Raw genomic sequence first — 27,250 nt, forward strand, 5'->3', positions numbered from 1 at the left:
AGGAGGAGATTAGTGTTTAACGTCCCGTCGACAACGAGGTCATTAGAGACGGAGCGCAAGCTCGGGTGAGGGAAGGATGGGGAAGGAAATCGGCCGTGCCCTTTCAAAGGAACCATCCCGGCATTTGCCGGAAGCGATTTAGGGAAATCACGGAAAACCTAAATCAGGATGGCCAGAGACGGGATTGAACCGTCGTCCTCCCGAAGGCGAGTCCAGTGTGCTAACCACTGCGCCACCTCGCTCGGCAGTATAGATTTAAGTGTCAGGAAGACGTTTCTGAAAATATTTGCATGGAGTGTAGCAATGTATGGAAGTGAAACGTGGACAATAAATAGTTTAGACAAGAAGAGAATAGAAGCTTTCGAAATGTGGTGCTACAGAAGAATGCTGGAGATTAGATGGTAGATCACATACTAATGAAGAGGTATTGAATAGAATTGGGGAGAAGAGGAGCTTGTGGCACAACGTGACTACAAGAAAGGAGCGGTTGGTAGGACGTGTTCTGAGGCATCAAGGGATCACCAATTTAGTATTGGAGGGCAGCGCGGATGGTAAAAATCGTAGAAGGAGACCAAGAGATGAATACGCTAAGCAGATTCAGAAGGATGTAGGTTGCAGTAGGTACTGGGAGATGAAGAAGCTTGCACAGGATAGAGTAGCATGGAGAGCTGCATCAAACCAGTCTCAGGACTGAAGACCACAGACGATGACTGTGCTCGAAACATACATTTTCAAGAATCTCATTCTTCAAATTAACGCCGATATTTGATTCTAGTAGTATTCTTCCGATCAGGAATCGCTCTTTCTGCCTCTGCTTTTATGTCCTCCTTGCGTCGTCCGTCACGTGTCATTTCTCTTTCACATTACCGCAATTACTTCCCGTCATCGGCTTCGCGTTTCCCAGTTTTCTATTAAGTTCCTCACTAATCTAATTTCTGCCACTCCTCACTTCTTTCGTCTTTGTTCGGTCTACTCTCCGCCTACATTCTGCAGCCCTTGTACTGCTGATTCCATTCAGCATGTTCAGTAATTTTATTTCAATTGCACTGAGCACAACAATGTCATTTACATCCATCCACGCTGAAATTTGATGCCACTCTAGGACCTCTCCAGTATTTCGATCACTGTTTTTTCGCTATATGGAACCGAATAGTAGGTTGGAAGGTAGGCGTATTCAAATACAGAGATATGTAAACTGGCAGGCGGTTGCGGTCGGCAACAAGTGTCCGGTGCAGTTGTTAGATTGGTTACTACTGGAACTATGGCAGGCTGTCAAGATGTAAGTGAGTTTGAACGTGGTGTTACACTCGGCACGAGCGGTAGGACACAGCATCTCCGAGGTAGCGAAGAAGTGGAGATTTTTCCGTATGATCATTTCACGAGTGTACTGTCGACATCAGGAATCCGGTAAAACATCTAATCTCCGACATCGCTGCCGTCGGAAGCAGATCCTGCAAGAGCGGGAGCAACGACGATTGAAGAGAATCGTTCAAAGTGACAGCACTGCAACCCTTGATTGCTGCAGATCTCAACGCTGGGCCTTCAGAAAGCGTCAGCGTACGAACCATTCAACAAAACATCATCGATATGGGCTTTCGGAGCCGAAGGTCCACTCCTGTACCCTTGATTACTGTATGACACATAGCTTTACTCCCCTTTTGGGCCCGTCAGTACCGACATTGGACTGTTGGTGACTGGAAACATGTTGCCTGGTCGGACGAGTCTCGTTTCAAATTGTATGAAGCTGATGGACTACGGGTATGGAGACAACCTCATGAATCCATGGACCGTACAAGTCATCAGGGGAGTGTCCAAGCTGGTGTAGTCTCTGTAATGATGTGGTGTGTGTGCAGTTGGAGTGATATGGGACGCCGCATAGTCTAGATAGGTCTCTGACAGGTGACACGTGCGTAAGCATCCTGTCTGATCACCTGCAGCCATTCATGTCCATTGTACATTCCGACGGACGTGGGCAATTCCAGCAGGACAATGCGACACCCCACACGTCTACAATACCACAGAGTGGCTGCAGAAACACTCTTCTGAGCTTATAATGAATTCTCTACTACTGTAAATGATGAAAGTATGTGAATGCAGCTTGCCGCTAACTTGGTGTAATGTTTTGTCTGTACAGAGGTGTATCTGTCGCCTTTATTACTCCTTCACTCTCACACATAAATCAGTACAATAAAGTTAGGGCTTCCTGTTTTATAATTAGGCTGATCCGTGATAAAACAGACAAACAATTATGCTAATGGAGGATTCAGAGTATTTTCTCGAATTTCATTCGCTCTCTCTCTCTCTCTGTCCTTTATCTGTGTACAGTTTAAATATATTATTTACGTGAAATCAGCCTAGTAGAATCTCTGGTGGAGCCCTTCGTCTTAATATTCAGCGGCTGGCTTGCTGCAAAAGATCTTTACATTTGTTATTATTATTAAGCGCTGCATTCAGTTGGGAAAATCGATCGTTTGAACAATTCGTTCAGTTTACGACAGATTTAGAATTTCAGATGTGGACGAAGCCTTTTTGGACGATTTATGAAAACTCGGAGATTGCAGGTTCTCTTCGTCATAGCTGAAACTTCCCCACTAATTACAGGGCCAAGACAATCATCAATGATTCAGACAGAGAACTCATTCGTCATTCACTCTAGAATAAAATAGTCACAAACCTTATTTCTGAGGAAAACTGTATATTCAATCCATTTCCATTACATGTTCCGTTTTCTGTGGATTCAAAGTCTTATGTAATTTGCTTTTACAGTTTTTTCTTTCTCTTTACCTATCACTCTAGTGGCACAAACGTTAATAGCTCGCTTTAGCGCGAAGAAGAGTAAATATGTCTCTTTTAGCAATCCGACAATCTTCCAACCGATACTTCCGAAGCTGTTCCCTTATCCCTCTATAATAACCATGGAGAATACATCTCTGTATCTCTGTTATTCCAAAGAATAAACGTACTCGAAAAATACCTTGGCGGCGACGAGCTGTCGGCGCATATATTACTAGAAAATCTGATCAGATACTTTTCAAACGTAAATAAATGTGGATGATTTGATTGACCATAATTAATTATTGCGTGGTAGAGGGTAATTTCCTGTGGGGAGATTACAAGCTTAAACATTACCGCTGGCTACCAAACTCCCCACACACGACCATTGTGTCGATTATTGAGCAACTTTGGGATGCCTTGCAACATGCTCTTCAGAAGAGATCTCCACCCCCTCGTACTCCTACGGATTTATGGACAGCCATGCAGGATTCGTGGTGTCGGTTCCCTCCAGCACTACTTCAGACGTTAGTCGAGCCACATCGTGTTCCGGCACTGCTGCAGGTCGCGGAAGTCTTACACGATATTAGCCAGGCGTGCCAGTTTCATTGCCTCTTCAGTGTGTTTTAAAATACGGATGTGCGTCAGATTTAATTGATGTTTGAAGTTTAACAAGTGTAGAGACTACGGAAGTAGCTGACGCCGGGGAAACACAGACATTTGTGGGCAGAAGATTCATGTTGTTTTTGTTGTGGTCTTCAGTCCTGAGACTGGTTTGATGCAGCTCTCCATGCTACTCTACCCTGTGCAAGCTTCTTCATCTCCCAGTACCTACTGCAACCTACATCCTTCTGAATCTGCTTAGTGTATTCATCTCTTGGTCTCCCTCTACGATTTATACCCTCCACGCTGCCCTCCAATGCTAAATTTGTGATCCCTTAATGCCTCAAAACATGTCCTACCAACCGATCCCTTCTTCTAGTCAAGTTGTGCCACAAACTTCTCTTCTCCCCAATCCTATTCAACACCTCCTCATTAGTTATGTGATCTACCCATCTAATCTTCAGCATTCTTCTGTAGCACCACATTTCGAAAGCTTCTATTCTCTTCTTGTCCAAACTGGTTATCGTCCATGTTTCACTTCCATACATGGCTATACTCCATACAAATACTTTCAGAAGCGACTTCCTCACACTTAAATCTATACTCGTTGTTAACAAATTTCTCTTCTTCAGAAACGCTTTCCTTGCCATTGCCAGTCTACATTTTATATCCTCTCTACTTCGACCATCGTGAGTCATTTTGCTCCCCAAATAGCAAAACTCCTTTACTATTTTAAGTGACTCATTTCCTAATCTAATTCCCTCAGCATCACCCGATTTAATTTGACTACATTCCATTATCCTCGTTTTGCTTTTGTTGATGTTCATCTTATATCCTCCTTTCAAGACACTGTCCATTCCGTTTAACTGCTCTTCCAAGTCCTTTGCTGTCTCTGACAGAATTACAATGTCATCAGCGAACCTCAAAGTTTTTACTTCTTCTCCATGAATTTTAATACCTACTCCCAATTTTTCTTTTGTTTCTTTTACTGCTTGTTCAATATACAGATTGAATAACATCGGGGAGAGGCTACAATCCTGTCTCACTCCTTTCCCAACCACTGCTTCCCTTTCATGCCCCTCGACTCTTATAACTGCCATCTGGTTTCTGTACAAATTGTAAATAGCCTTTCGCTCCCTGTATTTTACCCCTGCCACCTTCAGAATTTGAAAGAGTATTCCAGTTAACGTTGTCAAAAGCTTTCTCTAAGTCTAGAAATGCTAGAAACGTAGGTTTGCCTTTTCTTAATCTTTCTTCTAAGATAAGTCGTAAGGTTAGTATTGCCTCACGTGTTCCAACATTTCTACGGAATCCAAACTGATCTTCCCCGAGGTCCGCTTCTACCAGTTTTTCCAACCGTTTGTAAAGAATTCGCGTTAGTATTTTGCAGCTGTGACTTATTAAACTGATAGTTCGGTAATTTTCACATCTGTCAACACCTGCTTTCTTTGGTATTGGAATTATTATATTCTTCTTGAAGTCTGTGGGTATTTCGCCTGTCTCACACATCTTGCTCACCAGGTGGTAGAGTTTTGTCATGACTGGCTCTCCCAAGGCCATCAGTAGTTCTAATGGAATGTTGTCTACTCCCGGGGCCTTGTTTCGACTCAGGTCTTTCAGTGCTCTGTCAAACTCTTCGCGCAGTATCTTATCTCCCATTTCATAGAAGATTCATAAGACTGACGAAAAGAAGCGCTGTTTTGCAGAAAGGTAAACATCTATTTGAACAGTACGCGTCACGACACGCAGTATTTTTAGAGTCGTATTTACGAAACTAGATGCTTTGCACTCGTAATCAAAGTGCAAAACTGGAGTTTCGATGAAGTGGTAACAACACATTCCGTTTATTCGCGGCATACCGTTGGTCTTGGTTCACGCAGATAGATCAACAAGAAAGAAACTGTAACATTTTTCATGCAATCAATGCCGGTAGAAACGACAGGTATCAGATACTGCAGTCTTCTCCCTTTACCGTCCCGGAAAAACTAGTATCCACATTTTTGGAGCTGTCAGATTCACCCTTTTTCCACTAACGCTTCGACTTTGCATTTTGGCTTCCGTCAATTCCCTTTCACCTCTATTGTCATAAATGTATTTGATGTTGCAATAACCTAACGATTACTTTCTTTTCTTCAATGTTTTTTCTTTTTTTTTTTTTTTCTTAGTCCAATATCAGTTATATTTTTGCCAGTTTCCTCCATGTTTCACTGCACTTTCCTACGATGGGCGTTTGAAAATTCCGTGCAAAAATAAAAACTACTTACGTGTTTGGGGTAAACCTTATTTATTTTTCGACAGTCCCGTTTTAGACTTTTGTACTTCGTCCAACGCTGTTCTAATTTGTTGATCCCTCCCGAATAATAGGAATTGTCCAAGTCTGCAAAATAGCTATTATATATACAGGGCTATTACAAATGATTGAAGCGATTTCATAAATTCACTGTAGCTCCATTCATTGACATATGGTCACGACACACTACAGATACGTAGAAATAAATTTTTGTTCGGCTGAAGCCGCAATTCAGGTTTCTGCCACCAGAACGCTCGAGAGCGCAGTGAGGCAAAATGGCGACAGGAGCCGAGAAAGCGTATGTCGTGCTTGAAATGCACTCACAACAAAGATCCACCAACTGCTAACTCCATTCGACGATGGTATGCGCAGTTTAAAGCTTCTGGATGCCTCTGTAAGGGGAAATCAACGGGTCGGCCTGCAGTGAGCGAAGAAACGGTTGAACGCGTGCGGGCAAGTTTCACGCGTAGCCTGCGGAAGTCGACGATTAAAGCAAGCAGGGAGCTAAACGTACCACAGCCGACGGTTTGGAAAATCTTACGGAAAAGGTTAAAGCAGAAGCCTTACCGTTTACAATTGCTACAAGCCCTGACACCCGATGACAAAGTCAAACGCTTTGAATTTTCGGCGCGGTTGCAACAGCTCATGGAAGAGGATGCGTTCAGTGCGAAACTTGTTTTCAGTGATGAAGCAACATTTTTTCTTAATGGTGAAGTGAACAGACACAATGTGCGAATTTGGGCGGTAGAGAATCCTCACGCATTCGACCTCGCATCAACGATGCTTTCGAACTCATTGATGGGGACATGCTGCGCCGAGTGTGGGAGGAACTTGATTATCGGCTTGATGTCTGCCGAATCACTAAAGGGCCACATATCGAACATTTGTGAATACCTAAAAAGACTTTTTGAGTTTTTGTATGTGTGTGCAAAGCATTGTGAAAATATCTCAAATAATAAAGTTATTGTGGAGCTGTGAAATCGCTTCAATCATTTGTAATAACCCTGTACTAAGATGGTATCTGTTCTTCCGGACAAGTCCTAAAGAACAGATATCATCGGTGACCATGCAGCTCGTTATAATGAAATGAACACCCTTAGTAGCTTACAGGCGTTGACATACGTCAACGTGGACATGAAAATGTGTGCCCCGACCGGGACTCGAACCCGGGATCTCCTGCTTACACGGCAGACGCTCTGTCCATCTGAGCCAGCGAGGACACAGAAGATAGCGCCACTGCAGGGATTTATCTGTGACACGTCTCCCGCATCATCTTAGTACAAAGGCTCACCGGCCACTTGACCATCTTCTTCTTCTGTGCGAATGCACAAACAGTGCCCGAACTCTTACGGGAATCGGCAACGCGCCGCGAGTAATGAGTATAATGGGTGGGGGCACTACGAATGTAGTGCGGGACAATACGTTGAGAATGTGGGTTTCGCGGGAGGCGTGCCGGAGATAAATCCCTGCAGTCGCGCTGTACTCTGTGTCCTCGGTGGCTCAGATGGATAGAGCGTCTGCCATGTAAGCAGGAGATCCCGGGTTCGAGTCCCGATCGGGGCACACATGTTCGTCTGTCCTCGTTGACGTATGTCAACGCCTGTAAGCAGCTAAGGGTGTTCATTTCATTGTAAATAGATATTAGTTGCTGCAATCACCTCCTCGTTTGAATAAAATCTTACCGAGCGAGGTGGCGCAGTGGTTAGACACTGGACTCGCATTCGGGAGGACGACGGTTCAATCCCGCGTCCGGCCACCCTGATTTAAGTTTTCCGTGATTTCCCTAAATCGCTCCAGGAAAATGCTGGGATGGTTCCTTTCAAAGGGCACGGCCGACTTCCTTCCCCGTCCTCCCCAAATCCGATGAGACCGATGACCTCGCTGTCTGGTCTCCTTCCCCAAAACAACCAAAACCCCAATAAAATCTTCGTCCCGCCAGCCATTTCTTCAAATTGGGGAACAAATAATAGTCCGAGGGAGCCAAGTCTGTAGAATAAGGGGGATGTGAAACGAGTTGGAATCCTGTTTTCATTAATTTTGCTACCTGAGCTGCTGAAGTGTGTGCTGGTGCATTGTTGTGGTGGAAAAGGACTTTTCTGCGGTCCAATCGCCGGTGTTTTTCTTGCAGCTCGGTTTTTAAACGGTCCAATAACGACGAATAATATGCACCTGTAATAGTTTTACCCCTTTCCAGATAGTCGATGAGGATTATCCCTTGCGAATCCCAAAAGACAGTCGCCATAATCTTTCCGGCCGAAGGAATGGTCTTCGCCATTTTTGGTGCAGATTCTCCTTCTGTAACCCATTGTTTAGATTGTCTCAGGAGTATAGTAATGTATCCATGGTTCATCCACAGTGGCGAAACGATGCTTAAAGTCCTGCGGATTCTTCCCGAACAGCTGCAAACCATCCTAGCAACACTTCATACGATTCGGTTTCTCATCAAGCGTGAGTAATCGCGGAACCCATCTTGCGGATAGCTTCGTCATGTCCAAATGTTTATGCAAAATATTATGTACCCATTCATTCGAGATGCCCACACCACTAGCAGTCTCACGCACCTTAACTCTTCTGTCCCATGGATTTTATCAATGATTTCTGGAGTCGTAACCTCCACAGGGCGTGCAGAACGTTCAGCATCACTTGTACCCATTTGTCCACTCCGAAAATTTTGAAACCACTTATAAATTGTTCTAATCGAAGGTGCAGAGTCACCGTAATGTTTATCAAGCTTCTCTTTAGTCTCCTGAGACGTTTTTCCTTTCATAAAGTAATGTTTAATCACCACTTTTTCGTCCATTTTTTTGACAATCACTCGACTTCCTTCATTAACACGAATGCCAAACACAAAGAAATAGACCAATATGGCTGAAACTTGGTGTGCGTTCTTTCCAAAGATGCTAATAACTGAACGTGGCCTCGATACGCGCTGGTGGTGCCATCTCTGGGACTTCGCACGGATTTCTCAAACGCCCCTCGTATAACAGTCGAACTGCACTTTCAGCTTTCCACAGCACTGTACAGTTTGTCTGGTTTTCTAAGTGGTACATTCTTTTGTTACGAGTATTAGATATTAAACTTTTCCGTACTTGCATTGTTGTGTCTAGACCATACAGCCCAGACACAATGCTGTAGCCGATAGGGCACGCAAGGCTAACGCAGACGGGCGTGAAGTCTGGAACATGAGACTTATAAATGCACTAAAGAAAAATACGTAGCTTTTTTAATACTTAACTTTATTCTCTTGTTGGAATACATCTCTCCTGCATACTCGTAAGCTATTGGCACTGATACAAATGGCGCCTTGCTAGGTGGTCGCCAGTTAACTTAGCAGAGGGCTATTCTACTGTCTATCTCTCGGCAAATGAGAGCAAGGCTTAGCACGTCCAATCGCTAGCTATGTTGTCCGTACAACTGGGGACGAGGTCTCCTCAGTCTCTCGAGACCTGCCTTGTGGTGGCGCTAGGTTTGCGATCCCACAGTGGCGACACGCGGGTCCGACATGTACTACAGGACCGCGGCCGATTTAAGTTACCACCTAGCAAGTGTGGTGTCTAGCGGTGACACCACATGCATCTCTAATATTATATGTGTGCTGTGTGTGTGTGCCTATATGTCTGCCTGGATGGATAATGGAAAGTCCAAGATGGGGAAACAACAATATTATGAAAAGGATTGACTGCTACACAGTGGATACTGGAGGCGCTGAGTTGCAGGTAGGCCAACGAAAATTCTACTAAAGATATGAAAACCATTTAACAACCAAGCTCGCGTAAATTATTTTTTTTATTTAAGACCACCAATATCAACAGTATTTGCTGCCATTTTTAGGTCTAAAATGTTTTGTTGTAAAATATGTTCATTTTACGCTGAACCTCACACACAAGCTGCCAAGTGGATAAAGATAGTAATACTTTTGTCATCACTAAAATATTAAAAAAGCATAAAGCGCCTTGTTGACGTATCCTTTTGAATGAGGCACTTTATGTTTTTTAAATGTTTTAGCGATGACAAAACGTTTATGACATGCTGATTTTATTCGCTTGCCATCCTGTGTGTGGGGCTCAGCGTAAAATCACCGTGTTTTACACAAAACAAAACAAAAAAGACCTGAAGATGACAGCAAAGTGTGTTGAAACCGGATGTCTTCAATAAAAAAAACATTTTATCCGATCTTCGTTGTTGAATAGTTTTCAACAATTAAAACAGATCGCCCGTCAATACTCTCAAAATGAGAAAATTCAATCTACTAAGGATTAAAGATTTCAGCCAAAAGACCTTCTTCGGAAGTGGAAAGCCACACACATTAACACAAGCGCAACTGAGACACACGCGGCCACTTTCTCTCTGTCCATCTGAGACTCATTAGCCGTTGGCAGTGGTCATGTCTGTGTGAGTCAGACTTGTGTGTATGTGTGTGTGCTTTCTACACTCCTGGAAATGGAAAAAAGAACACATTGACGCCGGTGTGTCAGACCCACCATACTTGCTCCTGACACTGCGAGAGGGCTGTACAAGCAATGATCACACGCACGGCACAGCGGACACACCAGGAACCGCGGTGTTGGCCGTCGAATGGCGCTAGCTGCGCAGCATTTGTGCACCGCCGCCGTCAGTGTCAGCCAGTTTGCCGTGGCATACGGAGCTCCATCGCAGTCTTTAACACTGGTAGCATGCCGCGACAGCGTGGACGTGAACCGTATGTGCAGTTGACGGACTTTGAGCGAGGGCGTATATTGGGCATGCGGGAGGCCGGGTGGACGTACCGCCGAATTGCTCAACACGTGGGGCGTGAGGTCTCCACAGTACATCGATGTTGTCGCCAGTGGTCGGCGGAAGGTGCACGTGCCCGTCGACCTGGGACCGGACCGCAGCGACGCACGGATGCACGCCAAGACCGTAGGATCCTACGCAGTGCCATAGGGGACCGCACCGCCACTTCCCAGCAAATTAGGGACACTGTTGCTCCTGGGGTATCGGCGAGGACCATTCGCAACCGTCTCCATGAAGCTGGGCTACGGTCCCGCACACCGTTAGGCCGTCTTCCGCTCACGCCCCAACATCGTGCAGCCCGCCTCCAGTGGTGTCGCGACAGGCGTGAATGGAGGGACGAATGGAGACGTGTCGTCTTCAGCGATGAGAGTCGCTTCTGCCTTGGTGCCAATGATGGTCGTATGCGTGTTTGGCGCCGTGCAGGTGAGCGCCACAATCAGGACTGCATACGACCGAGGCACACAGGGCCAACATCCGGCATCATGGTGTGGGGAGCGATCTCCTACACTGGCCGTACACCACTGGTGATCGTCGAGGGGACACTGAATAGTGCACGGTACATCCAAACCGTCATCGAACCCATCGTTATACCATTCCTAGACCGGCAAGGGAACGTGCTGTTCCAACAGGACAATGCACGTCCGCATGTATCCCGTGCCACCCAACGTGCTCTAGAAGGTGTAAGTCAACTACCCTGGCCAGCAAGATCTCCGGATCTGTCCCCCATTGAGCATGTTTGGGACTGGATGAAGCGTCGTCTCACGCGGTCTGCACGTCCAGCACGAACGCTGGTCCAACTGAGGCGCCAGGTGGAAATGGCATGGCAAGCCGTTCCACAGGACTACATCCAGCATCTCTACGATCGTCTCCATGGGAGAATAGCAGCCTGCATTGCTGCGAAAGGTGGATATACACGGTACTAGTGCCGACATTGTGCATGCTCTGTTGCCTGTGTCTATGTGCCTGTGGTTCTGTCAGTGTGATCATGTGATGTATCTGACCCCAGGAATGTGTCAATAAAGTTTCCCCTTCCTGGAACAATGAATTCACGGTGTTCTTATTTCAATTTCCAGGAGTGTATCTTTTTGAGACTATTGTTTTATGTGCGAATTTGCGTACTAAAGAATAACAACGAAGTCTCGTTTAGATGTAGGCTAGTGAGTGAGGCAGCTTATGCAGTGCTGTATTGTGTTTTGCAGGTGCTGTGTGACGGGGACCCTGCCTGGGTGATGACCTCTGGGGGCAGCGTCCCAGATGGCGCAGTGCCCGGGGGAACCACCAGCGAGGGCGAACGGCTCTTCATTGGCCGCGTCATGCACGATGGCGCCTTCTCCGTGGGAAAGGTATTTAAACACACCCTCCGTAGGCTAGCACGGGGCGGTTGCCAGGGGCAGTACATGAAGGGCAGTCGTATCATCACAAAAGTCATTTACTGCATAAATTCCACACGAGTGCAGTTTTGGTTTTGATTGTTAAGTTACTGGTAGCTTTCCTAAGAACACGTTTGTCGTAATGTCTCTCAGTTGCAGCCAACTGCTAAGTGGAATTCCAAGTGAACAAACAATTAATTACACACACACACACACACACACACACACACACACACACACACTGAAGCGCCAAAGAAACTGGTGTAGGCATGCGTATGCAAATATGCTGCTGCTGCTGTGGTCTTCAGTCCTGAGACTGGTTTGATGCAGCTCTCCATGCTACTCTATCCTGTGCAAGCTTCTTCATCTCCCAGTACCTACTGCAACCTACATCCTTCTGAATCTGCTTGGTGTATTCATCTCTTGGTCTCCCTCTACGATTTTTACCCTCCACGCTGCCCTCCAGTACCAAATTGGTGATCCCTTGATGCCTCAGAACCCTTCTTCTAGTCTAGTTGTGTCACAAACTCCTCCCCAATTCTGTTCAATACCTCCTCATTAGTTATGTGATCTACCCATCTACAGCATTCTTCTGTAGCGCCACATTTCGAAAGCTTCTATTCTATTCTTGTTTAAACTATTTATCATCCACGTTTCACTTCCAAACATGGCTACACTCCATACAAATACTTTCAGTAACGACTTGCTGACATTTAAATCTATACTCGATGTTAACAAATTTTTTTTCTTCAGAAACGCTTTCCTTGCCATTACCAGTCTACATTTTATATCCTCCCTACTTCGACCATCATCAGTTATTTAGGTCCCCAAATAGCAAAACTCCTTTACTACTTTAAGTGTCTCATTTCCTAATCTAATTCCCTCAGCATCACCCGACTTAATTCGACTACATTCCTTTATCTTCGTTTTCCTTTTGTTGATGTTCATCTTATACCCTCCTTTCAAGATACTGTCCATCCCGTTCAACTGCTGATCCAAGTCCTTTGCTATCTCTAACAGAATTACAATGTCATCGGCGAACCTCAATGTTTTTATTTCTTCTCCATGGATTTTAATACCTACTCCGAATTTTTCTTTTGTTTCCTTCACTGCTTGCTCAATATACAGATTGAATAACATCGGGGATAGGCTACAACCCTGTGTCACTCCCTTCCCAACCACTGCTTCCTTTCATGCCCCTCGGCTCTTATAACTGCCAACTGGTTTCTGTACAAATTGTAAATAGCGTTTTGCTCCCTGTATTTTACCCCTGCCACCTTTAGAATTTGAAAGATAGTACGCCAGTCAACATTGTCGAAAGCTTTCTCTAAGTCTACAAATGCTAGAAACGTAGGTTTGCCATTCCTTAATCTTTCTTCTAAGATAACTCGTAGGGTCAGTATTGCCTCACGTGTTCCAACATTTCTACGGAATCCAAACTGATCTTCCCCGAGGTCGGCTTCTATATGTAAACAGACATATGTAAACAAGCAGAAATTGGCACTGCAGTCTCTGACGCCTATATAAGACAACAGGAGGTTTGGCGCTGTTGTTACACTGCTGGCAATTAAAATTGCTACACCACGAAGATGACGTGCTACAGACGCGAAATTTAAACGACAGGAAAAAGATGCTGTCATATGCAAATGATTAGCTTTTCAGAGCATTCACACAAGGTTGGCGCCGGTGGCGGCACCTACAAAGTGCTGACATGAGGAAAGTTTCCAACCGATTTCTCATACACAAACAGCAGTTGACCGGCGTTGCCTGGTGAAACGTTGTTGTGATGCCTCGTGTAAGGAGGAGAAATGCGTACCATCACGTTTCCGACTTTGATAAAGGTCGGATTGTAGCCTATCGCGATTGGGGTTTATCGTATCGCGACATTGCCGCTCGCGTTGGTTCAGATGCAGTGACTGTTAGCAGAATATGGAATCGGTGGGTTCAGGAGGGTAATACGGAACGCCGTGCTGGATCCCAACGGCCTCGTATCACTAGCAGTCGAGATGACAGGCATCTTATCCGCATGGCTGTAACGGATTGTGCAGCAGATGGGGACGTTTGCAAGACAACAACCATCTGCATGAATAGTTCGACGACGTTTGCAGCAGCTCGGAGACCACGGCTGCGGTTACCCTTGACGCTGCATTACAGACAGGAGCGCCTGCGATGGTGTGCACGAATGGCAAAATGTTACTCTTTCGGATGAATCCAAGTTCTGTTTACAGCATCATGGTGGTCGCATCCGTGTTTGGCGACGTCGCAGTGAACGCACACTGGAAGCGTGTATTCGTCTCCGCGATACTGGCGTATCACCCGGTGTGATGGTGGGGGTGCCATTGGTTACACTTCTCGGTCACCTCTTGTTCGCATTGACAGCACTTTGAACAGTGGACGTTACAATGTATTACGACACGTGGCTCTACCCTTCATTCGATCCCTGCGATACCCTACATTTCAGCAGGATAATGCACGACCGCATTTTGCAAGTCCTGTACGGGCCTTTCTGGTTACAGAAAATGTTCGACTGATGCCCTGGCCAGCACATTCTCCGGATTTCTCACCAACTGAAAATGTCTGGTCAATGGTGGCCGAGCAACTGGCTCGTCACAATACGGCAGTCACTACTCTTCATGAACTGTGGTATCATGTTGAAGCTGCATGTGCAGCTGTACCTGTACACGCCACCCAAGCTCTGTTTGACTCAATGCCCAGGCGTATCAAGGCCGTTATTATGGCCAGAGGTGCTTGTTCTGGGTACTGATTTCTCAGGATCTATGCACCCAAACTGCGTGAAAATGTAATCACATGTCAGTTCTAGTATAATATTTTTGTCCAATGAATACCCGTTTGTGTTCTTGGTGTAGCAATTTTAATGGTCAGTAGTGTAGATTGGTTACTGCTCCTCCAATGGCAGGTAATCAACACTTAACTGAGTTTGGACGTGGTGTTATAGTCGGCGCACGAGCGACGGGTCACGGCAACTGCGAGGTAGCGATGAAGTGGGGATTGTACCGTGAATATTAGGAATACTGCAAAACATCAGATCTCCGAAAAAAAGATGCTGCAAGAACGGGACCAACGACGATTGAAGAGAATCATTCAACTTGACGGAATTGCAACCCTTCCGCGAATTGCTTCAGGTTTCAGTGCTGGACCATCAACAAGTGTCAGCTTGCAAACCAGTCAACTAAACATAATCGATACCGGCTTTCGGAGCTGAAGTCCCACTCGTGTACCCTCGTTGACCGCACGACACAAAGAATTCTTCCTCGCCTGGGCCCATCAACGTCGACATTGGAATGCAAATACACTCCTGGAAATGGAAAAAAGAACACATTGACACCGGTGTGTCAGACCCACCATACTTGCTCCGGACACTGCGAGAGGGCTGTACAAGCAATGATCACACGCACGGCACAGCGGACACACCAGGAACCGCGGTGTTGGCCGTCGAATGGCGCTAGCTGCGCAGCATTTGTGCACCGCCGCCGTCAGTGTCAGCCAGTTTGCCGTGGCATACGGAGCTCCATCGCAGTCTTTAACACTGGTAGCATGCCGCGACAGCGTGGACGTGAACCGTATGTGCAGTTGACGGACTTTGAGCGAGGGCGTATAGTGGGCATGCGGGAGGCCGGGTGGACGTACCGCCGAATTGCTCAACACGTGGGGCGTGAGGTCTCCACAGTACATCGATGTTGTCGCCAGTGGTCGGCGGAAGGTGCACGTGCCCGTCGACCTGGGACCGGACCGCAGCGACGCACGGATGCACGCCAAGACCGTAGGATCCTACGCAGTGCCGTAGGGGACCGCACCGCCACTTCCCAGCAAATTAGGGACACTGTTGCTCCTGGGGTATCGGCGAGGACCATTCGCAACCGTCTCCATGAAGCTGGGCTGCGGTCCCGCACACCGTTAGGCCGTCTTCCGCTCACGCCCCAACATCGTGCAGCCCGCCTCCAGTGGTGTCGCGACAGGCGTGAATGGAGGGACGAATGGAGACGTGTCGTCTTCAGCGATGAGAGTCGCTTCTGCCTTGGTGCCAATGATGGTCGTATGCGTGTTTGGCGCCGTGCAGGTGAGCGCCACAATCAGGACTGCATACGACCGAGGCACACAGGGCCAACACCCGGCATCATGGTGTGGGGAGCGATCTCCTACACTGGCCGTACACCACTGGTGATCGTCGAGGGGACACTGAATAGTGCACGGTACATCCAAACCGTCATAGAACCCATCGTTCTACCATTCCTAGACCGGCAAGGGAACTTGCTGTTCCAACAGGACAATGCACGTCCGCATGTATCGCGTGCCACCCAACGTGCTCTAGAAGGTGTAAGTCAACTACCCTGGCCAGCAAGATCTCCGGATCTGTCCCCCATTGAGCATGTTTGGGACTGGATGAAGCGTCGTCTCACGCGGTCTGCACGTCCAGCACGAACGCTGGTCCAACTGAGGCGCCAGGTGGAAATGGCATGGCAAGCCGTTCGACAGGACTACATCCAGCATCTCTACGATCGTCTCCATGGGAGAATAGCAGCCTGCATTGCTGCGAAAGGTGGATATACACTGTACTAGTGCCGACATTGTGCATGCTCTGTTGCCTGTGTCTATGTGCCTGTGGTTCTGTCAGTGTGATCATGTGATGTATCTGACCCCAGGAATGTGCCAATAAAGTTTCCCCTTCCTGGGACAATGAATTCACGGTGTTCGTATTTCAATTTCCAGTAGTGTAGGTTGCCTGGTCCCAAAGAGTCTCGTTTCAAATTATATAGAGAGATATAGGTGAATGGGTATGGAGACAACCTCATGAATCTATGGACCCTGCATGTCAGCAGGGGACTGTTCAAGCTGGTGGAGGCTCTGTTATGGTGTGGAGCGTGTGGAGTTGCAGTGATATGGGACCCTAATACGTCTAGATACCACTCTGACAGGTGACACGTACGTAAGCATCCTGTCTGATCACCTGCATCCATTGGTGTCCACTGTGCATTCCGACGAACTTGGGAAATTCCGGCAGGACAATGCGACACGCCATACGTCCAGAATTGCTGCAGAGTGGCTCCAGGGACACTCTTCTGAGTTTAAACACTTCCGCTGACCACCAAACTCCCCAGAGATGAACGTTATTGAGCGTATCTGGGATGCCTTGTAACGTGCTGTTGAAAAGAGATTACCACCCTGCAAGATTCATGGTGTCAGTTCCCTCCATCACTACTTCAGACACTAGTCAAGTTGATGCCATGTTGTGTTGCGGCACTTCTGCGTGCTCTCAGGGACTCTGTACGATATTAGGCAGGTGTACCAGTTTCTTGGGCGCTTACGTGTATAAACAGGACGTTACAAAAAGGTTCGGCCAAACTTTCAGGAAACATTCCTCACACATAAAGAAAGAAAATATGTTATGTGGACATGTGCCCGGAAACGCTTAATTTCCATGTTAGAGCACATTTTAGTTTCTTCCACGTACGCTCAAAGGAGCACGTTATCATGATTTCATACGGGATACTCTACCTGTGCTGCTAGAACACGTTCCTTTACAAGTACGACACAGCGTGTGGTTCATGCACGATGGAGCTCCTGCACATTTGAGTCGAAGTGTTCGTACGCTTCTCAACAACAGATTCGGTGACCGATGGATTGGTAGAGGTGGACCAATTCCATGGCCTCCACGCTCTCCTGACCTCAACCCCCTTGACTTTCATTTATGGGGGCATTTGAAAGATCTTGTCTACGCTACCCCAGTACCAAATGTAGAGACTCTTCGAGCTCGTATTGTGGACGGCTGTGATACAATACGCCGTTCTCCAGGGCTGCATCAGCACATCAGGGATTCCATTCGACGGAGGGTGGATGCATGTATCCTCGTTAACGGAGGACATTTTGAACATTTCCTGTAACAAAGTGTTTGAAGTCACGCTGGTACGTTCTGTTGCTGTGTGTTTCCATTCCATGATTAATGTGATCTGAAGACGACAAGTAATAAAATGAGCTCTAACATGGAAAGTAAGCGTTTCCGGACACATGTCCACATAACATATTTTCTTTCGTTGTGTGTGAGGAATGTTTCCTGAAAGTTTGGCCATACCTTTTTGCAACACCCTGTATGTATGTATAGGACGAGAAAGCCATTGACGTCTTCCGCGCAGATGCACACCGGGTTAGAACTTATATCGGAATCGGTCAAATGCAAAGGGTATTGAGCATAAAGGGCAAGGGCAGTACAGCGGTTGTGTCTCGATGAACTGAAATTTGTTTCTGACTAAGGTAGTCCATGCAGGCGCACTTCCCTCTGTGTCCGAATGGCTTGGTTGTCAGAGCATCTGCCTAGTAACTGGAGACCCATGTTCGAATTCCAGTCAGGCACTAATTTTCTCCATTGATGTCAGTCAATGCCCTCTAGCAGCTAACAAATACGTTTGTATCTTAACTGATAAGGTGCTGCTTACTCGATGGAAAAAAGTTGGCCGCCCACTGTGGCCGAGCGGTTCTAGGCGCTTCAGTCCGGAATCGCGCTACTGCTGCGGTCGCAGGTTCCAATCCTACCTCGAGCATGGATGTGTGTGATGTCCTTGGGTTAGTTAGGTTTAAGTAGCTCTAAGTCTAGGGGACGGAATGACCTTCGATGTTAAGTCCCATGCCGGCCGCGGTGGTCTCGCGGTTCTAGGCGCGCAGTCCGGAACCGTGCGACTGCTACGGTCGCAGGTTCGAATCCTGCCTCGGGCGTGGATGTGTGTGATGTCCTCAGGTTAGTTAGGTTTAAGTAGTTCTAAGTTCTAGGGGACTGATGACCACAGCAGTTGAGTCCCATAGTGCTCAGAGCCATTTGAACCATTTTGTTAAGTCCCAAAGTGCTTAGAGCCATTTGAATTTGAAAAAAGTTGAAATTTTTTATGAGGCAGTTTTTTGATCATGTGCAAATTAGTGGTAGCTTGTCTGCATATACGTGTTTAACAATATGTGTGTCAATTACAGACAAGTATGCAGTCATATTTATCTCTAGGGCGCGCATCTGGGGGAGCTATATTTCTTATCATCATATTCCACTGTAAACAGTACAGAGATCTTAAAGGCGAGTCAGAGACTGATTAAAAACTTACTATCGCACACTGGTGTAATCTGGAGCACATGCTCCTGCATCAGGGATATGACAGTCGTCATAAGAGCGTCAGTCATAAATATAATTTAATACATCGAAGAATAAAACTAATAAAGTGCCGAGTCACCATACACGCAACTCTCATAAACTGTATCGCTAATTATTAAAATGAACGGCATGCACTGGAAAGCCAAGCTGGGAATGCTCAACAACACTTTCTCTGATAGCACTGACATTAAATGAGTTATGTCTGTGGTTCCTCGAACTGGAAAACTTATATTGTATGAACGTGTTGTCTGACAACTGCATTTGCACAGCTTTCTTGACCATTCAATCCCAGTAGGCTGTGAACACTACGTTGACTTCCTGTCATAAATACACTCCTGGAAATTGAAATAAGAACACCGTGAATTCATTGTCCCAGGAAGGGGAAACTTTATTGACACATTCCTGAGGTCAGATACATCACATGATCACACTGACAGAACCACAGGCACATAGACACAGGCAACAGAGCATGCACAATGTCGGCACTAGTTCAGTGTATATCCACCTTTCGCAGCAATGCAGGCTGCTATTCTCCCATGGAGACGATCGTAGAGATGCTGGATGTAGTCCTGTGGAACGGCTTGCCATGCCATTTCCACCTGGCGCCTCAGTTGGACCAGCGTTCGTGCTGGACGTGCAGACCGCGTGAGACGACGCTTCATCCAGTCCCAAACATGCTCAATGGGGGACAGATCCGGAGATCTTGATGGCCAGGGTAGTTGACTTACACCTTCTAGAGCACGTTGGGTGGCACGGGATACATGCGGACGTGCATTGTCCTGTTGGAACAGCAAGTTCCCTTGCCGGTCGAGGAATGGTAGAACGATGGGTTCGATGACGGTTTGGATGTACCGTGCACTATTCAGTGTCCCCTCGACGATCACCAGTGGTGTACGGCCAGTGTAGGAGATCGCTCCCCACACCATGATGCCGGGTGTTGGCCCTGTGTGCCTCGGTCGTATGCAGTCCTGATTGTGGCGCTCACCTGCACGGCGCCAAACACGCATACGACCATCATTGGCACCAAGGCAGAAGCGACTCTCATCGCTGAAGACGACACGTCTCCATTCGTCCCTCCATTCACGCCTGTCGCGACACCACTGGAGGCGGGCTGCACGATGTTGGGGCGTGAGCGGAAGACGGCCTAACGGTGTGCGGGACCGTAGCCCAGCTTCATGGAGACGGTTGCGAATGGTCCTCGCCGATACCCCAGGAGCAACAGTGTCCCTAATTTGCTGGGAAGTGGCGGTGCGGTCCCCTACGGCACTGCGTAGGATCCTACGGTCTTGGCGTGCATCCGTGCGTCGCTGCGGTCCGGTCCCAGGTCGACGGGCACGTGCACCTTCCGCCGACCACTGGCGACAACATCGATGTACTGTGGAGACCTCACGCCCCACGTGTTGAGCAATTCGGCGGTACGTCCACCCGGCCTCCCGCATGCCCACTATACGCCCTCGCTCAAAGTCCGTCAACTGCACATACGGTTCACGTCCACGCTGTCGCGGCATGCTACCAGTGTTAAAGACTGCGATGGAGCTCCGTATGCCACGGCAAACTGGCTGACACTGACGGCGGCGGTGCACAAATGCTGCGCAGCTAGCGCCATTCGACGGCCAACACCGCGGTTCCTGGTGTGTCCGCTGTGCCGTGCGTGTGATCATTGCTTGTACAGCCCTCTCGCAGTGTCCGGAGCAAGTATGGTGGGTCTGACACACCGGTGTCAATGTGTTCTTATTTCAATTTCCAGGAGTGTATATTAGGTATATGTAGGATAAGTAGAAAAGTAATGGCCATGTGGTGCGAAGTATATACCACTGCCATTCCTCATAATTTGGCAAGTGGCGAGCACATGATGACATCTTGTCCCCGCACCCCTATCTTCTCTATCCCCCTCCCCTTTTCCTGTACCAACCCCTCCACTCTCGTAAGTTGTCACGTCCCTTTCTTGGAAATAGGCCACTCAGAGTTTCTAAGCCAATACACACACACACACACACACACACACACACACACACACACACACACGTACACAAACATACACAGGCACACAAAACCACGTAGTCCAGGCTTCCAATACAAGAATAATGTTTCTGAATAATAATGCCGATGAACTAAAGTGTCATCCAACAATTTGCAAATAGAAAACATTCGCAGTACAAAAGGGCAATTTAGGATCACCAACGCTCAGGAACTAGCCTGAAAATACATAAACCCAAAGGCTCATGAGGCCAGCTGTCAATTTCAAAAATCCTCCCGCACACCACACTGCAATGGTTGTTCACTACTACTTAGCTGAGCGTTACAAAGACGAACCACAATAACGAATAAAAACAGTTTATGCATGCAGATATGTAACATACCAAATAACATTCAATTCACTATGGAAATCAAAGCAGAAGAAACAATAGGCTATCTTGACCTCAAAATTACAAAATCCATCAACAGACACAGTTTTAACACATTCAGATAATGAACAGTTACAGGCAATATTTCACTCCATGCGTTTAGTCTTTCAGGTCGACGACTTTATAGCTCAATATCAATCTCATTGTCAACATTAGAAAGTTAATGTGACACGTCAGACTGATGCTTCACTTCCTGTTAAACTGTAAAGGCTGAATTAGGATATTTCGATGAAAATAAAATAACACCATTAATTATTATGAATTTTTTTCCACAGTAAAGTAAACTACAACTTTATCTACACTACGGTGGCCCCATCCTATGGTATTATCTTATCAAACGTTTGTTATCATCTGCTGATAATTCCTTATCTTATCAGCTCACCTAATTTTACACATCTATCTGTAGCACCACATCAGAAACGCTTCGATTCTCTTCTTTTATGATTTTCCCAGAGGTCGTTCATCTGCATAAGACGCTGTGTTCGAAACGTGCATTCTCAGAAATTTCTTCCTCAAATTAAAGTCTACGTTTGATGCAAACAGACACGTTTCACCCAGGAATGTTCTTTTTTGCATGTGCTAGTATTCTTTTCACATCCTTCCTGCTGTGTGTTTTTCTGCTTAGGAGGTAGCAGAATTCTATAACTTCACCTACTCGATGTCACCAATTTCGATGTTAAATTTATCCTCAATCTAATTTTTGATACTCCTCATTACTTTTATCTTCCTTCTCTTTACCCTCAGTCCATATTCTGTAGTCATTTGACTGTTCATTCCATTCAGCAACTACCTCAGTTTTTCTTTACATCCACTGAGGACAGCAATGTTATCAGTGAATCTTTTCAAGATCATCTTCGATGTCTATGTTGAACAGCAGAGGCCGAAGATTGCATCTCTGTGTTGCACCTTTTCCAATCCGATCACTTTATTCTTTTCCTTCGATCCTTATTTTTCTCTCTTGGTTCTTGTGTATTTACACTACTGGCCATTACAATTGCTACACCACGAAGACGATGTGCCACAGACGCGAAACTTAACCGACAGGAAGAAGATACTGTGATATGCAAACGAATAGCTTCCCAGAGCATTCTCACAAGGTTGGCGCCGGTGGCAACACCTACAACGTGCTGACATGAGGAAAGTTTCCAACCGATTTCTCATACACAAACAGCAGTTGACCGGCGTTGCCTGGTGAAACGTTGTTGTGATGCCTCGTATAAGGAGAAGAAATGCGTACCATCACGTTTCCGACTTTGATAAAGGTCGGATTGCAGCCTATCGCGATTTGCGGTCTGTCATATCGCGACATTGCTGCTGGCGCCGGTCGAAATCCAATGACTGTTAGCAGAATATGGAATCGGTGGGTTCAGGAGGGTAATACGGAACGCCGTGCTGGATCCCAACGGCCTCGTATCACTAGCAGTCGAGATGACAGGCATCTTATCCGCATGTCTGTAACGGATCGTGCAGCCACATCTCGATCTCTGAGTCAACAGATGGGGACGTTTGCAAAACAACAATCATCTGCACGAACGTTTACAGCTGCATGGACTATCAGCTCGGAGACCGTGGCTGCGGTTACCCTTTACGCTGCATCACAGGAGCGCCTGCGATGGTGTACTCGACGACGAATCTGGGTGCACGAATGGCAAAACGTCGTTTTTTAGGATGAATCTCTGTCCTGTTTACAGCATCATGATCGTCGCATACGTGTTTGGCGACATCGCGGTGAACGCACATTGGAAGCGTGTATTAGTCATCGCCATACTGGCGTATCACCCGGTGTGATGGTACGGGGTGCCATTGGTTACACGTCTCGGTCACCTATTGTTCGCATTGACGGCACTTTGAACAGTGGAAGTTACATTTCAGATGTGTTACGACCCATGGCTCTACCCTTCATTGTATCCCTTCGAAACCCTACATTTCAGCAGGATAATGCATGACCGCATGTTGCAGGTCCTGTACGGACCATTCTGGATACAGAAAATGTTCGATTGCTGCCCTGGCCAGCACATTCTCCAGATCTCTCACTAATTGAAAACGTCTGGTCAATGGTGGCCGAGCAACTGGCTCGTCACAATACGCCAGTCACTACTGTTTGAGTCAATGGCCAGCCTTATCAAGGCCGTTGTTACGGCCAGAGATGGTTGTTCTGGGTACTGATTTCTCAGGATCTATGCACCCAAATTGCGTGAAAATGTTATCACATGTCAGTACTAGCATAATATATTTGTCCAATGAATACCTCTTTATCATCTGCATATCTTCTTGGTGTAGCAATTGTAATGGTCAGTAGTGTAGGAACGTAATGGCCATGTGGTGTCAAGAATATACCTCTGGTTTTAGGGAATGGCGAGCACATGACGACATCTTGTTCCCGCACCCCTATCTTCTCTATCCCCCTCTCCCATCCCTCTACCAATTCTCCACTCTCGTAAGTTGTCACGTCCCTTTCTTGGAAATAGGCCACTCAAAGAGTTTCTAAGCCTGCAAACACACACACACACACACACACACACACACACACACATACACAGATACACAGACACACAAAACCACACGGATTCCACACAAGAAGAATGTTTCTGAATAATAATGCCGTAGAACTAAAGCTTGATCCAACAATTTGCAAAGAGACAGGAAACATTCTTAGGACAAAACAACAATTTAGGATCACCAACGCTCAGGAACTAGCCTGAAAATACGTAAGCGCAAAGGTGCATGAGGCCAGATGCCAATTTCAAAAATCCTCTGCACAACACACTGCAAAGGTCGTTCACTAATACTTAGCTGAACATACAAAGACGAACCACAATAACGAATAAAAACAGTTTAAGCCTGCAGATGTGTAACATACCAAATAACACTCAATTCACTATGGAAATCAAAGCAGAAGAAACAATAGGCTATCTTGACCTCAAATTACAAAATCCATCAACGGACACAGTTTTAACACATTCAGAAAATGAACAGCTGCAGACAATATTTCACGTGGATTTCACTGCATGAGTTTCGTCTTTCAGGTAGACGACTTTGTAGCTCAATATCAATCACTTTATCAACATTGCAAAATTAATGTGAGGTGTCAGACTGATGCTCCACTTCCTGAATTGTACACGCTGAAGAAGGATATTTCGGTGAAAATAAAAAGAACACCATTATTTATTATGAATTCTTTTAGACAGTAAACTAAAATCCATACGTTTTATCAACATTACAGTACCCCATGCTATGCTATTATCTTATCAAATGTTTGTCATTGTCTGCTGATAATTCCTTATCTTATCAGTCCACCTAATTTTACACAACGATCTATTGGACAACATCTGAAACGCTTCAGTTCTCTTTTTTTATGTTTTTCTCAGAGGTCATTCACCTCCATAAGACGCTATGTTCGAAACGTACATTCTTAGGAACTTCTTCCTCAAATTAAGGTCTACATTTGATACTAGGAGACATCTTTCACCCAGAGATGTCCTTTTCTGTAAGTGCTAGTATACTTCTCATATCCTTCTTGCTGTGCGTTCTTGTACTTACAAGGTAGCAGAATTCCATAACCTACTCTGAGGTCACCAATTTCAATGTTAAACTTATTCCTAATTTTTGATACTCCTCATTACTTTCATCTGCCTTCTCAGTCCGTATTCTGTAGTCGTTTGATTGTTCACTCCATTCAACAGCTACCGCAATTCTTCTTTACATCCACTGAGGACAGTCACGTTATCAGTGAATCTTCTCAAGATATCTTTTCAGCCTGAATTTTTAATCTCGCTCCAAACGTTTCTTTTACTTCAATCATTGCATCTTGGATGTGTATGTTGAACAGTAGAGGCGAAAGATTGCATCTTTGTGGTACACCTTTTCCAATCCTATCACATACTTCTTTGCCTTCGAGCCTTACTTTTCTCTCTTTGTTCTTGTGTATGTAGTATATTACCCGTATCTCCCTACAGCTTACATCTATTTTTTTCAGGATTTCGGGCTTTTTGTTCTATTTTACTTCACCGAACGCTTTTTCTGGCTCGACAAATGTTACGAACGTGTTTGTATTTTTCTTACGGCCATTGCCAAATTCAACATCCGAAGTATCTCTATTGTGCCTTTATTTTTCCCAAAGACGACCCGATATTCATCTAGCAAATCCTCAGTTTTCGTTTCCATTCTTCTATGTACTAAAGTAACAAGAACGAAAATATCCTCATCCTGCAAATATGAAAGCATAAAGTTTTTATTCCATGAATGATTTTGGGACTTCATACCCCATTATAAAATGGTTCATATGGCTCTAAGCACTATGGGACTCAACATCTGAGGTCCCCTAGACTTAAAACTACTTAAACCTAACTGACCAAAGGACATCACACACATCCATGCCGCAGGCAGGATTCGAACCTGCGACCATAGCAGCCGCGTGGTTCCCTTACTGAAGCGCCTAGAGCCGCTCTGCCACCCACATTGTAAAGTTTTTTCCCAAAATTACTTACGTCATAGGGATAACAGTGTTTCTAGTTATGTGTACGTTTTAGATATTCTAGCAGCTGTTAGGTTTGGTTAAAGTTCTTGTGCTTAAGTCATTATAGTGTTTACAATTAGTCATATTAAATACTATCTACTAAATCAATCATGCTGTGCATATTTAAATGTTAATGTCATACCATGATATTGATGATTAATTTGAAATTGAACTGAACCTAGTAATAGTTGGCTTGTACAGCCACACTCTATGAGCAAAAACATGTATAGTATTGACACCAGTGTCTAGGGGGGACAGCAGTAAACAATAATTTGAGAGGTACATTAAAATATAATGAATACTATTTTGTGTCCAGTATGGTATAAATTATGTGACTATCCACCAGTGATATGCCATATCAGTAAGCAGATGTTGCTAAGATCACAATAATGACATAGTCTGACGCATGGCCTTATCATGTTATATGTTTGACAGTGTCACGTTGCTTTGGCATCAGTGTGACAAAACTGGAAATGTTTGTGACATAGTAAAGGACTAATCTGTGCAATGTGGGCTTCTTAATCGTATTCTCGGAGCAATATAGTAGTCAGAACGTAAAAGGTAGATCAATAGTTACAAGTAACCATTAATACAATAAGTATACTTCTTTAGGTGAACGCAGGTGGCTGACAACTTAGATGAAGTAGTGTCAGAAACTGCCGTTACGTTACTACCCCATTCAGGTACCATTACGAGGCGCATTCGAGTTCTAAGGCCTCCGATTTTTTTTCTAATTAACTACTCACCCGAAATCGATGAAACTGGCGTTACTTCTCGACGTAATCGCCCTGCAGACGTACACATTTTTCACAACGCTGACGCCATGATTCCATGGCAGCGGCGAAGGCTTCTTTAGGAGTCTGTTTTGACCACTGGAAAATCGCTGAGGCAATAGCAGCACGGCTGGTGAATGTGCGGCCACGGAGAGTGTCTTTCATTGTTGGAAAAAGCCAAAAGTCACTAGGAGCCAGGTCAGGTGTGTAGGGAGCATGAGGAATCACTTCAAAGTTGTTATCACGAGAAAACTGTTGCGTAACGTTAGCTCGATGTGCGGGTGCGTTGTCTCGGTGAAACAGCACACGCGCAGCCCTTCCCGGACGTTTTTGTTACAGTGCAGGAAGGAATTTGTTCTTCAAAACATTTTCGTAGGATGCACCTGTTACCGTAGTGCCCTTTGGAACGCAATGGGTAAGGATTACGCCCTCGCTGTCCCAGAACATGGACACCATCATTTTTTCAGCAAATTTTTTTGGTGGAGGTGAATCTGTGTGCTTCCATTGAGCTGACTGGCGCTTTGTTTCTGGATTGAAAAATGGCATCCACGTCTCATCCATTGTCACAACCGACGAAAAGAGAGTCCCATTCACGCTGTCG

The 27,250-nt window shown here is 45.9% G+C and overlaps 1 protein-coding gene across 2 annotated transcripts in view; it reads left to right on the forward strand.

Annotated features, from left to right (window-relative positions):
* LOC126215100 (natterin-3-like) overlaps nt 1-27,250 on the forward strand; it is a 130,241-nt gene that overhangs the window by 101,873 nt on the left and 1,118 nt on the right. For both annotated transcript variants that reach the window (XM_049941750.1, XM_049941749.1), the window contains one exon: nt 11,638-11,781. In XM_049941750.1, the coding sequence (XP_049797707.1) occupies nt 11,638-11,781 (144 nt within the window). The remainder of the gene's footprint in view (nt 1-11,637; nt 11,782-27,250) is intronic.

This window comes from Schistocerca nitens, chromosome 12, assembly GCF_023898315.1.
Source record: "Schistocerca nitens isolate TAMUIC-IGC-003100 chromosome 12, iqSchNite1.1, whole genome shotgun sequence".
Classification (NCBI taxonomy): domain Eukaryota; kingdom Metazoa; phylum Arthropoda; class Insecta; order Orthoptera; family Acrididae; genus Schistocerca; species Schistocerca nitens.